This window comes from Centropristis striata, chromosome 16 (genome assembly GCF_030273125.1).
Source record: "Centropristis striata isolate RG_2023a ecotype Rhode Island chromosome 16, C.striata_1.0, whole genome shotgun sequence".
NCBI classification, from domain to species: domain Eukaryota; kingdom Metazoa; phylum Chordata; class Actinopteri; order Perciformes; family Serranidae; genus Centropristis; species Centropristis striata.
In genome coordinates, this window is record NC_081532.1 from 26,806,539 (window position 1) to 26,822,881 (window position 16,343).

At 37.2% G+C, this 16,343-nt stretch overlaps 1 protein-coding gene across 1 annotated transcript; it reads left to right on the forward strand.

The window, feature by feature from the left end:
* Positions 1-7,419: 7,419 nt before the first annotated feature.
* Positions 7,420-9,600, forward strand: htr1b (5-hydroxytryptamine (serotonin) receptor 1B). Its single transcript, XM_059353438.1, has one exon. It carries the CDS (start codon positions 7,476-7,478, stop codon positions 8,607-8,609), a length of 1,134 nt encoding a protein of 377 aa, XP_059209421.1. The 5' UTR covers positions 7,420-7,475; the 3' UTR covers positions 8,610-9,600.
* The last annotated feature ends 6,743 nt before the right edge of the window (positions 9,601-16,343 follow it).

Genomic DNA, 16,343 nt, shown 5'->3' on the forward strand with positions numbered 1-16,343 from the left:
TCATATTTCATGGTCAGACTGGTTGTCTGCTGTTAGTCACATTGATGGCCTGCAGCAGGTGAAAGGTCATCATGTGATGTCACCGCCATCAGGCTAACGTGCAGATGTGACGCAGAATTTAGATGGGGAGTGTGATTTGTGTGAGTGATTATCACATTTTATTTACAATCTCAGCGTTATACCGTGTCATTTATGCAACATATTATCAGTACCGGGCTACACGGTGGTCTAGTGGTGAGGACTCTCGCCTCACAGCAAGAGGGTCGCCAGTTCAACTCCGGCCTGCAGCTCTTCTGTGTGGAGTTTGCATGTTCTCTCCGGGTATTCCGATATTCCTCCCACAGTCCAGTGAATGAGAGCATGATTGTCTGTCTCTATGTGTTTGCCCTTTTGTCTGGCGACCCCCCGCAACCCGAGTGCAAAAAAGCCAACCTGGTCTCACAGGAATCCGTGAAATAGCCACGGATTTGCTTAACTCAAAATCCGTGGAATAGCCACGGAATCACTCAAATTTCTGTGAAACTGACACGGATTTCGCTACAATGCAAGTTAATGACAGTCATATCCCGTGACTATTCCAACATACAAAGTGATTATGTACATTCACTGAGTGAATATTTAGAAAATAAAACATATATTTCTTGCTAGAAATGTGATCAAAATCCATTTTTATGCAGAAACTAAGTCAAAATATTGATTTTTTCACTAAAAATGAGAGAACTGTCCGCCATGTTTTTTGTTCTGACCGCTGGAACCTTGAAAGTCACGTGACTTGGAACAAACCAATAGGAACAAATATCCATGGAATAGCCACGGGATATGACTGTCATTAACTTGCATTGTAGGGTAATCCGTGCCAGTTTCATGGAAATTTGAGTGATTCCGTGGCTATTCCACGGATTTTGAGTTAAGCGAATCCGTGGCTATTTCATGGATTCCTGTGAGACCAGGTTAAAAAAAGCAGTTAACCCTTTATCAGGTGAAAAACTAGATTTGGTAACTTCAGCGGATATCTAAAATGAGTAATAAATAAAACTAGAAAATTTCCTCTGGGGAAATTTTGAAAGGGCCATGGGGGCTACTGCCGGTGTGTGTACACTATGATGAGATTCTTCAGAGATTTCAAACTATGCCCTTTAACCTCAAAATGTGTGTGTGTGTGTGTGTGTGTGTGTGTGTAGGTGGTCCCTACAGCTATTGCTGTATGGGACCAGTGCTCGGTGCGATTGCCCCGAGGCCCAAATAATATTTAGAGAAAAACGTTGAAAATTTATTAGATTAAAGTGGCAAATTTACAAGAAAAAAAGTTGCAGATTCAAGAGATTTAAAAGTGGCAAATCTGCACGAAAAAAGTCGCAGATTTACAAGAAAAAAAGCAGATTCACCACTTTAATCTCAGAAACTTTTTTCTCAAAATATTACCCTCCTCTCCCTGGGTCTGTATGGTTTTTTTTTACACATTCTGTCAGTATGTAATATCTTCCAATATTCTCTAGGGTTGAAATTTGGAATTTGCATGTATTTCAATTAGTGCCCTATTAAGGGTTAAGGATAATAAATTAATGAATGCATGAATATCAGTCCTGGACGCTTCTGCTGCTGCTCACAGTGGCTGCAGAACTCTGAATCATTTCATGTTGATGTGTGTGAGCTGAATGAGTCTGTTCAGGTCTCCTGGTAGCTTTGAGGACTCTGTCAGCCTTGATTTAAGTTTACTTGTGCTGTATAATGAGTCATTAGCTGTAATGACACAGTTTTTTCTTAATGCATGCATTAAAACTTGTTGATGTGGACGTTACTTTTCAGTCTTTTTTCAGTATTCACTGCTGATCTGTACCTCTGAGCTTTGTAATGCTGTACATTTTCTATGCTGAGGAGAAAAACACTGACATCATGTGATAAACCATCATTCTTTGTAAGAATTATTTAAATCAGTAAAAATATCTAAGCACTGGAAAACCAATGATGTCTTGAAATAAATCCAAATATACTTATTTTTGCAGAATCAAACCATTAAGTTATAGCCATTTGGATTAAATGTTTAGGAATAATTGGTCGACACTGAGCAGTTTTTGCTCTCTCTCTCTCTCTATACAAAGTGGGATTTTAGATAATTTATTCTTTCGTTAGGACTCATTGCCAGGTCGTAATGTGTTTGATATCTCTTAGCATTTCTGTGTTTTTCTGCATTGCTTTATGCTGGGCTTACACCAACAGATTTCCCCAGTCCCAGACTAAAAACTGAAAGTCTTTAGTAAATCTAGGAGTTTTACTGGAGTCACGGCGCTCCCCTCATCTCCATGGTTAAGTTTAAGGTAGTAATCTGCTCTGTTTCATATCAGTCTTTTCCTAGTCTTGGGTTTGGATCATATCAAACGTGTTTGATATTATCTCAAGTCTCAGTGACGTAACACAATCACCAACCAATAGATGAGCGGGGGAAAGGTCCCCGGTTCCAGGCCGGCCAGTAAAACCACTTCCACAGGAAAAAGGAACATCACAATAATGCCTCAATAAAAATATAGTGATGTCATATATTTAGATGTTTCTTAGTATAGATGTTTCTTAGTAAAGAGAACAGTAAGGAGACCCAGTTAAAATGTATAAATTAATATATAGCTTACATAAATAAGCAATAAATAACCGCTGATTAATGGATGATTAACTAAATGAAAGTTGATAGAGCTGATAAATATCATTATTCAGTTAAATAAATTATAAATAAATAGGACATAAATGTATATGATGGATTCATTTCTATATGTTCCTTTCCTTTATTCTTCCTTGTATCTATTTTTACTGTAAAATAGTCAACTTTTCATGTCTGAAAAACAGAAACCCCTTTTCAGCTTTGTGAGGGGCATTTTGTGGCGTCTATTCTTCTTTTTATTGTTTTTGTTGTTTTCAACACAAACCACTGCACACACTAGAGCAGCTGGAGCCAAAAGCTGATTCTCCTCCATATTGTAAGTTTTTACTAAGAGCATGATGGGGAAAAAATCGCATGGTAGGAAAAAAATGCTAATATAATCTAGTTGTAGTCTTGTAAATAGTGACCTTGAAAGATTGACAGTCTGTCTAAAATCTCAATGTGAGACTAAAAACTCTAATCACTTGTCTTTAGATGTGAGCAGGTGTGAGCTGATAGTTTTCCAGGAGTCTTTTTCAAATCTGTTTAAAGTCTTCTGATGTATAGGTAGCATAAGATCATCATTTCTCATGCTCCATTGCCTGACTGACTAACTGCATATAGGCCATTTAGAATGGTAAATACATATTTTTATTAATGGTTAACTAACTAAATCATTTATAAATGGCAAATAGATGGTATATTAATGGAAGTTTATAGTTATTTTACCTTTAACAAACCAATAAATTATAATTAATAGTTTATTAATAGTTTTAGGTTCACTCAATATAACATTTTAACACCATATTAAGTATGTTAATGATTTTTGAAATGATTCATATACCTTTAAGAAATTGGTTTAAAACATTTAAAGACTAAATATGTATAGCACTTTGTAAGCGGTTAATAATTGGTATATAAACCATCTATAAACATTACTTAGTTGGTTATTGTAAAGTGTTACCGACTGTGGCTGCACTGTAACCTGCCTTCAGAGTCGTGCATTAGGGTCCAGACCTCCCGTACTTCACAACAGCAGTACATCATGGTCACTCACATCCTGTTTATGAGAAAAATTGTGCTTGAATCCAAAAAAATTGTAATAAATAAATGAATAAATAAATAAATAAATTGAATATTGCCTCAAAACTTCCAAAATGATAAATTCTAGCTGTTAACAAAACCCTCTGAGCAATTTAAGTGTGAATCCAAGGAATATTGAGCGCAGTTTAAGTGACAAGTCAATTTCAATTAAAAGTTTTGATGAGGAAATGAATAAAAGTAGAAGTGGAGATGTGATTGCTGCAGCCGCTTGAGATGAGAAAAGAATATATTACAGCAGATTCATTACTCAGACTCATTTCAGCTCCTCAGTTTGAAAAATGGACAATGTCCTAGTGTGTGTGTGTGTGTGTGTGTGTGTGTGTGTGTTTGTGTGTGTGTGTGCGCACACACATGTTGGGGGGATTGTCTGATAGAATAATTTATATATTTCCTGACCAGACTAAAAATTAATTTCACAAAAAATCATCAGGCTCTTGAATAGATTATTGGCCCATTGCAGCCTCAGTGAAGGCGATGAGTGAACTTGAAAACTGGCATCAAACGCTGAATGAGGGTGAGACGTTCACAGCTTCATGTGTGACTGGCAGGGACCCAAGGTCAATATCTATCACACTTATTTTACATATTTTCACACATCAGAAGTGCCAAAAAAGCAGAATACTATACATGTGAACTGCTGACACTGAAACGTCAAAGGTCCTATTTAGCATTCTTATGTATGTATGAAAAAATATACACAACACGTTGAAGGTTTCCAGACAGATAACATCAAACTATTACACAGTGATCACAATGATGACATGTCACAGTGATTAACCTTACCACAAAATGACATGCAATAAACTGTAAAAATACAGAGCAGCTTTTACAGTCAAAAGGAAATTAAATTACAAGATAACATTGTTTTTAACTGTTCATTTAACAGATGTATTACACTGCAAGAAAGTTGGGTGAACTCAAAATTTCAAGGCAACAAACTTCGATAAAATTTTAAGTTGGACAATTAAACTAAATATTTTCAATTTTGTTTTTGCGTTTGCTTAACTCTGAATTCAGATTTTTGTCAACTCAACTGTAAGTTGTACTAACTTATAATTTTACATTAATACATTAATCCTTACTTCTGCAATGTGCTGAAGTGGCACGATTGTAACGCCGCTATGAAATGTCAGCTAATGTTGCGACCACAATTTTGAGTTAGCATTGATACGCTAATGGCTACTCTTGTAGCTGTAACAAGCAGCGCCGCTAGCATCAGTTAGCCGCTAGCATCAGTTAGCCGCTAGCTTTCGCTAATGACTGAATTTCACCGCTTTCCCGCATTTCACAACAAAGAAATAAGAGTTAGCAGAACTATTGCTCCTTGTTTTGAACCCCAACTTAAAGATATAAGTAACAACAACTCACCAACTTGTTTTTGAGCAGACAACTGGCTTCCTTTGTTGTGCTAACTTACATTATTGCTCTAAATGTCAATAATTTATGTTTCCAAGTGTTACCAACTTAAATCACTGTTTTAGGCCAAAAAATACAAGTTGGCTTTTTTTGCAGTGTATGTAAAACACATTAAAAGCAGCCACCTTTTATGTTAATCTGTAAATTCGCAGCATTCACAAGTCATTGTGTGAGACAGCCCATCAGTCCATCTATAGTCATTTTCTGTCAAAATATTATTTTTACCACTTGAAATGACAACAATAATAATTAAAAGAATGCATTGTGCCCATAAAACCAAATACAAATACCTGTACATTGACAGTATTAATCTACTTTAAATTTAAAGAATAACTATTTTTAAAAAAGTTAATTATATAGTGGGAAAACAAGTATAATACACCAAAAATACAGCAAAAAATAAAATTGAAATTAAAATCAACATTTAAGACCAATCACTGTAAATTTAGGCAATTTAGTTACTTCATGAAACTTCCCTGTCTACCGACAGCGAGTGCCTGTAAGATTGTGGTTTTTCCAAGTAAAAAAAACAAAAACAATGTTTTTAGAGCAGTGGTTCCCAACCTTTTTCTTGAGGGACCCACATTTTTACCATTGTAAACTTTGGCGACCCCCCCATTGTCCATTGCTTCTATGAAGCCGAACTCAATGTGACTTTCATGGTACCCTCTCTTTTTCTTTTTGAGATATTCAGCATTTTCGTCTCCCTGACGCTTCGCCATTTTTCCATTAGCTCTGTGTTTCTGTTGTTTGGTGAGGTTACCGCTAGGTGAGGTTACCACTAGGTGAGGTTACCACTAGGTGAGGTTACCACTAGATGAGGTTACCACTAGGTGAGGTTACCGCTAGGTGAGGTTACCGCTATGAGGGTACCGCTAGGTGAGGTTACCACTTGGTGAGGTTACCGCTAGGTGCGGTTACCTCTAGGTGAGGTTACCACTAGGTGAGGTTGCCACTAGATGAGATTACCACTAGGTGAGGTTGCCACTAGATGAGGTTACCACTAGGTGAGGTTACCGCTAGGTGAGGTTACCGCTATGAGGTTACCGCTAGGTGAGGTTACCACTTGGTGAAGTTACCGCTAGGTGAGGTTACCTGTGTATACTGCAGGAGGGATGTTACACATGTCCTTGTTCTCGCAATATAGCCTTTATTTTTAAACTTTTCTAGAGTGATTTTTCTATTTAAATAAATGAATAAACGTTTAATGTAGCCCTTATATTGTTGTTTTGTCCCACTAATGAATTAAATGCTGATCTATATTTTAAGACATTAGATTTATTACATTCCTTAAAATCAAGAGGGCTTCACGACCCCCCCATGGATCTTTGGCGCCCCCCCCGTTGGGAATCACTGTTTCAGAGAATGATTTTTTAAAATTTACAGTAATTTAATCAGTTGTTTTTAATACATTTAACCACTCCTATAACCCCTCCTATGGGCACCCATAGGTGGAGGCTGTCATATTTACATGTAATAAATGACAATAGTGAATTCAGAATATGCCATCATAGAGAATGTATTAAGTCAATATACTGCTTATGAATGTTATTATCATGAAGGTATTATCCTTTATAAAGGGCTTATAAACCATAATAACAGCCTTGATGGCTTATTTAAAAATGTTGATGTTTTAAGTAGTGAGTTGACTGTTAATAACTGAATCCAATAGTTACAATTTATAAAGCCTTTATAAATGCTGACTTATTTGAGTTATATTGGCATGATTTGCATTGTGTGACATAAAAAAATGTTTCCAGTTCATATAAAAATGTTTATGATGTGACAAATGAGACACACTGGGCACTATGACCCAGCAGATAGCCTACTCTTCACAGAGAGAGAGAAGAAACAAGGCTGTGATCAGTGGTGCTTGTTTGATGTCAGAGTCTGTATAAAACTGAGACTTTGGGTTGGCTCACCATTCAACCACAGGGGGCCTGAGGAAACGCAGCTCTGGAGAACTTCTGCCCTACATGCGGATTATCTGTGACATCTTCCCAGATGTTGGGACACCAGGAGGCTCTGCTCATCATTTACATGTGCACACTAACCTTCTCTGCTGTGCACAACAGTTGAGAAGTTTTCTTTTATGGCTACAAAACGGAAAAGTTTGAATACTGAGGAATGGATATTTGCTTCCACAATTTGGCATCTACACATTGATGTAACAGGAGAACATGAGGAAGAAAGGATTTATGTTTCAGAGTGAGTGTGCCATTTTTCTGACTGGATGGCACGGCTAAGGCGACGTCCATGAAGAGAAAGGGCACCTTAAATGTCTCAGAGGGTGATTTAAAATATGAGAAAAAGTGACTAAAAAGTTATGGAGCGCTCCGGTCAAGTCGAACCAACTCAGCTGGTGAACACCACAAACGACAGTTTTATCACCGAGCCGTCCGCTGTGGATGTGGGCGCAGAGAGTCTCGCCTATCAGATCAGTCTGGCGGTGATCCTCTCCGTTATCACGCTCGCCACCACTTTATCCAACGCGTTCGTCATCGCTACGATCTCCCAGTCGAAGAAGCTGCAAACTCCCGCGAACTTTCTGATCGCGTCCCTGGCCATCACCGACCTGCTGGTGTCCATCCTGGTGATGCCCATCTGCGTCCTGTACACCGTCATCCACATCTGGACGCTGGGGCAAATCGTGTGCGACATCTGGCTCTCCTCGGACATAACGTGTTGCACGGCGTCCATCCTCCACCTGTGCGTAATCGCTTTGGATAGGTACTGGGCCATCACGGACGCGGTGGAGTACTCCAAAAAGCGCACGCCGGGGCGCGCAGCCGGGATGGTGGCCACAGCCTGGGTCATCGCCATCTCCATCTCCCTGCCGCCTCTCTTCTGGAGGCAGGTGAAGGCGGAGGAGCTGACCAGCTGCAGCGTCAACACGGATCATATTTTCTACACCATCTACTCCACCTTTGGGGCTTTCTACATCCCCACCTTGCTGCTTATTGTCCTCTACGGACGGATATACGTGGAGGCGCGGAAACGGATCCTGAAGCAGTCCCCCAAGAAAGTGGGGAAGAGACTCACCTCTGCGCACCTGGTCACCAACTCTCCTGGGTCCGTGGCGTCCACGAGCTCTCTGCAGTGCGGGAGGCACGACACCCCGTCCAGCGACACCGGGTCCTCCACGAGCGAGAACCAGGTCAAAGTGACGGTGTCCGACGCGCTTTTGGAGAAAAAGCGCATTTCAGCAGCCAGAGAGAGAAAAGCGACCAAGACTTTGGGGATAATCCTCGGCGCTTATATCGTTTGCTGGCTGCCCTTTTTCATTTACACACTGGTGGTGGCCACGTGTGACTCATGCTTCAACCCCGAGTTGTTTGACTTTTTCACCTGGTTGGGATATCTGAACTCTCTCATCAACCCCATCATTTACACCATGTCCAACGAGGACTTCAAGAAAGCTTTCCATAAACTTGTGCGCTTCAGATGCTGCAGGTCGTGAACGAATCAATAAGATTTATTTCTGTATTTATTTTTGGATATGAAGTTCTAAAGATATATAGAATAGTAAGAATGCCATAAACAATATAGTTTCTGGAGACATTATAAGATGTGCATGCAAAAGAAGAAAACATCCATATTTTAGTCATATAGAGATATAAAAAAGGCAAACAAATGAAAGCAATCTGGAGTAAAATTGTTCCATATAATCCCCATGGATTTAAGCACAAACCACTCCAAGACAAAATTCTTTAAAAAGCTTTTTTTTAATTGAAAAAGATTTAATTTAGAAAGGGTGACGTGTTGGAGAAAATCCATTGAATGCCTCATATAAGCTCCTCTTGATGATTCATTTTGCTGTGTTGTAGGGTAAATTCAGTGATTGGTTGTTATGGATTCCTGTTTGGATGATATTAAAGTAATGCACAGCACAAGGACCAGAGATTATGATCATCTTACATGATTCATTAAAATATATTTAAAAGTGGTTGCCTCTTTTTTGCATTATGTGTGCAAAAAAGGTAGTTTTATTTGAAAACTACACTACATGTCTGTGTATTCTGAGATAAGCTACCATGGTATATATTTTTATTCTGGTCGTGCTGCCCTGTACGGTTGTCGTTTAGAAAGGCACACTCATGCAGTTGGAAAAAAAAGAGAAAAGATTCATATCAGTGTCAAACAAAGAAACTGTAGCTGATATTTACCCAGCAGAGCTGAAAGCTGATCATAAGTTCAATTTTGCTGAACAAACACCACCTTGTTTTACTGTGTGTGTGGGTCTGTTTGCTGCTGCATTAAATCTGTATCTACAGTATGTTACGTTCATCTGTGAAATGGTTTGCCATCACCTGGCTATAGAGAGTGATTTAAACTGTAGTGTCTGGCCTGCAGAGCTGCACAAATAATGCTGTGCATCTGCCAGCATTATGTGAAATAAAGGTGTTTATCTGTCAAATTCAGAGATGCTGTGCAATAAAGGCTTTAAAGTATCTGTTTGGCACAATTGTTCTATGAGTGGGAGTTTAAATGCAGTTTTTAAATCAAGAAACTGGTGAAAACTTCGAAATCATCAGTAAAAACATTTCTTTCATAGCTGAAAGCAGATATTCTTGTAGTGTTTCTTTGAAATGAAATGAGAGATTAGAGTAAATGGCCCAAGTGTATCACGATGATGTCAAAATGAAATCCAACAACCTCTTGAGGCACTCACAGAACGTGACCGAGCATCAGATAATACACATTAACTTGGATGAATGTGCGTCATTTCGCATCAGTTCCCCTCGATGTTTCTCTCCAATGTCACGACGAGAGCCTGTGGTGGCTGAGATTCTCACTGAGGTTCTGAACTCTCCACCATCTTCCTGCCCTTTCCACATCTCTGTGCTGCTCCCCGGCAGGCGGAGGAGGACACAATCTGCGTGGCGAACGGCTGTCACAGTTCAATAAGCCATGAGAGTGACAGTGGGCTGGGCTCTTCTGGTGTACTTCACACACACAGAAGGGGCCACTCATATTGTCACAACACACACGCTTTCCATATATGAATTTTCATATGGTAGGTCATGCATGAATGATGAGTGCACCTGAGCAGGCAAAGCATTTTCTGGATTTCCTGCGGCAGTTCACAGTATCTTCAAAGGCTGACTGCATGTGCATCTCATGATATAGAACATACACACATAGCTCTCCTTACTGCACACAAACAAACACCCCTCTGTTAGACAATTAATACTGTAAGGCCTTTGGAGTTCAAGTCCTCCAGGAGCTCCTGGAACATAATTAGAAAGTTTATGTTCAAAGTAAGAAGAGTTTTATTAGTGAGAAAGTCTCTCAATATTTCTCAATAACCCACATAATTGGAAAATATTTAACAATATCGGTGTGAAAAACCCTCTAAAATAAAGTCAGCTGAGGCTTAAAAGTGAATCAGGAGTGCACAATTTACAGTTGTGGTTGACCTTCATAAGAACTTAATATTTTCTTTTTGTGTAAAGAAGGTGGAAAGCAGTGTGCAAATCCAGGTGCAGGACAAAACAAACGTCAAACAAAGGGAAAGGAGAGATTGCCTTCACACTGAAATTGTCAAGCTCCCAAACTTTTAATGAAATGTTTGGATCTACAAGGTCTTCAGCAGGAAAATATCCATTCAAGCAAAAGAAACAGGCTCACAGGCTCCTAATACATAATGTAACATGATAACAGACTGAAGCCTGTGTGTGATGCACATTTACCTTTAGGGGACCACAGGAGGATTTATAGTTCTTAAGAAATACATTAATTAACATCTGATTATAGTGCAAAGTGAATGGGTGTCACATACTGTATGTCCTTTGGGATTTTAAGACCTTTCTTTAGGACTTTATGTGTTTTATCTGTGCATGGTGGAATGTTTTTGGATAATAGGAATTGTTTTGTATCTTGTGATGGGTTAATTGTAGGTTGAGCTGCCAGTTTCTGTATAGAAAGCCGTTTTTGTTCACATGGGCAATGTTTGGCTGACAAAGTCCTGTCGGTTGAAATGCTCCTCCACTGATTTAACATTGCACTCATATAGGGCTGGGCAATATGGACCAAAAGTCATATCCCGATATATTTAGGCTGAATATCGATATACGATATATAGCCTGATATTTTTATTGCAAAGTGAGAGCAAATGTTCAGTCAAAGCCAAATATGACATGTCACAAGTAGTTTTATTGACACCATTTATTTAGGTGAACATAAATTCTGTAAAACAACAGGAGCACCTTTTCTTAAAAAAAAAAAATCAAAGCTACATAAAGTGCACATTAAAATGAAATAAAAACAATCTTAAATAAAAATAGCCTATGAAATAAAATAGGCCAATCTTTTTCTGAAATAAATATATTTATATGGGAAAATAATAACTAACATTACAAAATAACTAAATATGACAAACCCTAGTAAGGTCAGCATTTATATATAAAGAAAGAAACTTCATCAATATATGCGATATGGTCTAATTCCATATCACATTTAAAAATAATATCGCCCAGCCCTACACTCATATAATATTGGTGAATTCACAATGGACAATTCCATGGGTAGTCTGTACAGCAACTTATTATTAGCCATATTGACTTTTCTAGTTGGAGTAGTATGTCTCTAAGGTGGAAGTGATATTATGTGAGTGCAAAAGCAAAGATAGAAGCAATAATACAAATAAAGTATAAAAAGTATAAAGAATGACAAGGTCCACTTAGGGAGGGTGGGAGAGGTTATGGATGGGTCAAACAAGCACAGAATCACAGACATCACCAACTTACCTCATGTCTGGTAGTAATGTGCATTAAAAAAAAAAAAAACAACAACCTTTTTTAACCCCCTGGTGTTCTGATGTTCCACAGGCGGGTTACCTTAATAGGTTTAATTATTGATCGACTAAGTCATCATTATTAGAGATTTATGACAAGAACAAGTTAACACTCAGAGCTGAACCCATAAGAACTCAGATCCAGTTATCCTTAAAGGATGTGTTCTATAAGTGGACCACATAGAGCACATTTCTGATGTTTTTAAAAAAAATACTACCCCTAAATCTCAAATATCTTTGATGTGACATATATACGTTACAATGGGCGTTTATGGTATTTATGTTAATGATATTTTTTTTATTTCAAAATAGAAAAAAACTAGACACATTTTCTGCGTACAGAGACACAAATTTGCCTTTTTCGTTTGCATCTCCACAACATATATCAAAATTGTGACTTTAATTTATTCAGGAAATATGGTCAGAACAAGCATAAAGCTGAATATGGGAGATTCTAGAAGATTTAAAGTGTTTGATACACGGGTGTCACCATGGGTTCTTATGGGTTAAATTAATCTTCAGATCCCCAGATTTCAGAAGATGTACATCATTTCTATGTGGAAATTGGAAATGTGGAAACCTGCTATCGCCGCCTAAATCCACTGCCAATCCCAATTCTTTATAAGATGATAAGGGGTTAACCATCTTTTTCTAAGATTTCCCACAAAACTGCAACATGTTTGAAGTAGCGATTGTAAGGAATAGGTATGAAGTGTTGACCCCAGCTGCAGAGGTGCTCATTTTGGACTCCTGTGAGTCATGTTTAAAGGCAGTAACAAATTACCTACAATATTTGGCTTCATGGAGGACTTCAATGCTTTTTATTCCACACATTCTTCATTCTTGTTAAAAACCGGCACCGGCATTACCCACAATGCAACTCGACAGGCACTTCGGTCAAGATGTCAGTGCCAATCTGTCTGTGCTTCCCGATCAATACTGTGCATGTGCAACCGTCAACAGAGATGAGAAGGAAGCGAGGCGGCTGACTTGTCAGTTGCTTTTATCATCAGCTCTGCAAAAAAAACAATGTTTAATGATCCAGACTTATGATTTTTCAAAACAAGTTTTAACATCTACTTAGCAAACCCGTTTTAAAAACAGTTTGACCTTATAAAGAATTGTGTCTTTTATGACAGGTCAACTTAATGTGTATGAAAATGTAGGACACCTGTTTCTGGCTGGGCTGGGAAAGCCTCACAACTTAAAATTAAACTTTCATTACTCCACTTTTCTCTATCTGCTTTATATTGTAACTGTACAGTTTTTTTTAAATTATTAACAATATATCAGACTGCATCCAGAAGACATCCATAAAAGTGCTAATCAATAAAATTCTGAATTAAATACATACCTGTTTCCAGAGCTGATGATCAGAGCAGCTAATGAATGAGCAATGTCACTTTCTTCTCTTTTGAGAGTTGCACATAAGCTATAGCAACCAATGTAGTGGTGGATGAAGTATTCAGAGCTCTTACTTAAGTAAAAGTACTAATACCACACTGTGAAATGACTCCACTGCAAGTAAAAATCCTGCATTCAAAACTTACTGAAGTAAAAGTACAAAAATATATATTATTTGATTATATGTATTGATACATTTAAGTACGCAGCATTTTAAATTTGTAAAGATAGAGCTCATTTAACTACTTTAAATACTGTTATGAGGTTTAATAAAACAAAAGTGTCTAATTGCTTTAAATTGATCACGTTTTTCATGTTAAACTTGAACTGAAAAGTAACTAAAGCTGTCAGCTAAATGTAGTGGAGTAAAAAGTTCAATATTTGCCTCAAAATGTAGTGAAGTGGAAGTATAAAGTTGCATAAAATGGAAATACTCAAGTAAAGTAGAAGAACCTCAAAACTTTCCTTAAGGCAAATATTGTACTTTTTACTACACTATATTTAGCTGACAGCTTTAGTTACTTTTCACTTTTGTTTAATTAAACCTCAGAACAGTATTTAAAGCAGTAACTGCTGCTTACTTAAATGTATCAATACAAATCATCAAATAATATATGTTTTTGTACTTCTACTTAAGTATGTTTTGAATGCAGTACTTTAACTTGTAGTGGAGTAATCTCACAGTGTGGTATTAGTACTTTTACTTAAGTACAGTACTTCAGTAAATGTATTTAGTTACATTCCACTACTGGTTATATGTATAAAACCAGTGATCAGGAGCAGGCTACCAAGGTCTTATAAGATCGCTTTTTTTTTTAACTTTATCAGATTATATACACACCGTTTTTACATATTGAACTCCCTAAGACCTGTGGCGGTTCTACACAGGGGCCTCCAGGGGCCACTGCCCCTGTAAAGAAGCCTTTGGCCCCTGCTGTGGCCCCTGTGTCAAATTAATAACAAAACAATCAATTTATAACAATGAACAATGGAACAATTCTAATCTTTTTTTTGTTCAAACAATATCTCATTGTACACAAAAGAAACCCAGAATGTGCACATTGTATAATAGTTTAACTCTATGGAGTCTTATACATCTGTGTCTTTTTTTGTTTATTTTGTGTTTGTTGTTGTGTCATTTTTAGTTATTTTGTGTCTTTTTTTGGTCATTTTGTGTCTTTTTTTGTCATTGGTGTCATTTATGTGTCTTTTTTGTGTATTTTTTTTGGTCATTTTGTGTCTTTTTTGGTCATTTTGTGTCTTTTTCAAGACATTCAAAGATTTTGAATGCTTAAATATCATCTTTGCCATTTTTTCATGGGCTAATGTGTCCCTCTGATTAAACACTGGCCCCTCATTGGCCCCCACAGTAAAATTGGTCTAGAACCGCCACTGCCTAAGACCTGTAAAAGACTGATCGATGGAGCTCCCCATTAAAAAGTTGGGAGCTTGAATATTTAATTCCATGTCATTACACATACAGTGGAGCACAGGATCTCATACTGTAGATGTGACACAGTCCCACAGAGATTGATAGAGTGCAGGGTTGATCCGTTATGGACGACATAAATCTTTCATGCTGAGCGATTGTTGATGTTTAACAAACAGAGTTTATGATTTTGTGTATCCAAAGAAGTATTGCATGGCTGATGTAGGTAACAGTGCTGTACGTCCAGCTGCAGAACAGTACACATTATCCTTTTGTTGACTCGGTATGATTGCATTGTGCAAGCAAATACATTAATTATACAATCTTTTTTTTCTATGCTGAATGTGCTGCATTACTGGTTTGCCACAGATCTGCTGTGGAGTGAAGGACGTTGCTGATGTAACAGCAAGTGAGGCTGAACACATGGATAATGAACCTATAAAATATTCCTTCGCTGAATGTAGGTTTGGTTTAACAGCTTTATTGTTTTACCCTTTCTGGTCGAAGAAGGTTCGCTGCATTCATCACCTGAAGAATGGAGGCACACAAGCCCATCTGCTATTAATAAATTACCTTACCAAGGTGGTAACAATTGACCTTGACAGGAAGGAAAACGAGCCAGCAAGTCATCTAATAGGCAACACGGGAAGGTAAGGAGATTGAAGGTGAATAACAAGTAGGATTTAGTTTTCAGCCGGTTACCATTTGTAAAAAATCATCTTGTACACAGCCCATGTGCGCATGCGACGAGATATTGAAAAAAAAACCCCAGAATGGTTTACTTGTAAAAAATATAGCTTTTGCAATTTATTCATTCACATATAGTTTTTAATACTACTACTAATACTACTACTATTACTACTTCGACTAATAATGATATTAATAAAATATATTCATACAACACCTCTCAAAAGACAAAATGCAGATTAAAGTGCTGTTCAATAGAAACAAAAAGTTAACAAAAGTATTAAAACAGGAGACACAAGGAGCAAAAATAAAAATTATTATTAATATTATTAATAATAATAATAATAATAATAATTAAAAAAACAGTATGGTTTACTTATAAAAAATATAGCTTTTGCAATTTATTCATTTACATATAATTTTAATACTACTACTACTACTACTACTAATAATAATAATATTAATAAAATATATTCATACAGCACCTCTCAAAAGACAAAATGCAGCTTAAAGTGCTTTTCAATAGAAACAAAACAATAACAAAGGTATTAAAACAGGAGACACAAGGAGCAATAATAATAATCATAATAATAAAATGAAAAAATCTGGATAATGGTAAAAATAAATAGTAAAATGATAAGTATGTGAGATACAAAATAAATATAGAATAAACACAATAATGTTAGAAAAATATGGAGTTAATTCAAAGAAAAAGTTATAAAATCAGTTTTTTTTTTCAAATGTTGACCACTGAAGCAGCTACAGTCTCTCTGTATGGTTAAATCCATTGACTTGCCTTAATTGCACAGACATAACAGCCTATAAAGTGTGAAAATTCATCATATAAAACAATTGTAATCAATACCTATTGGCAGAAC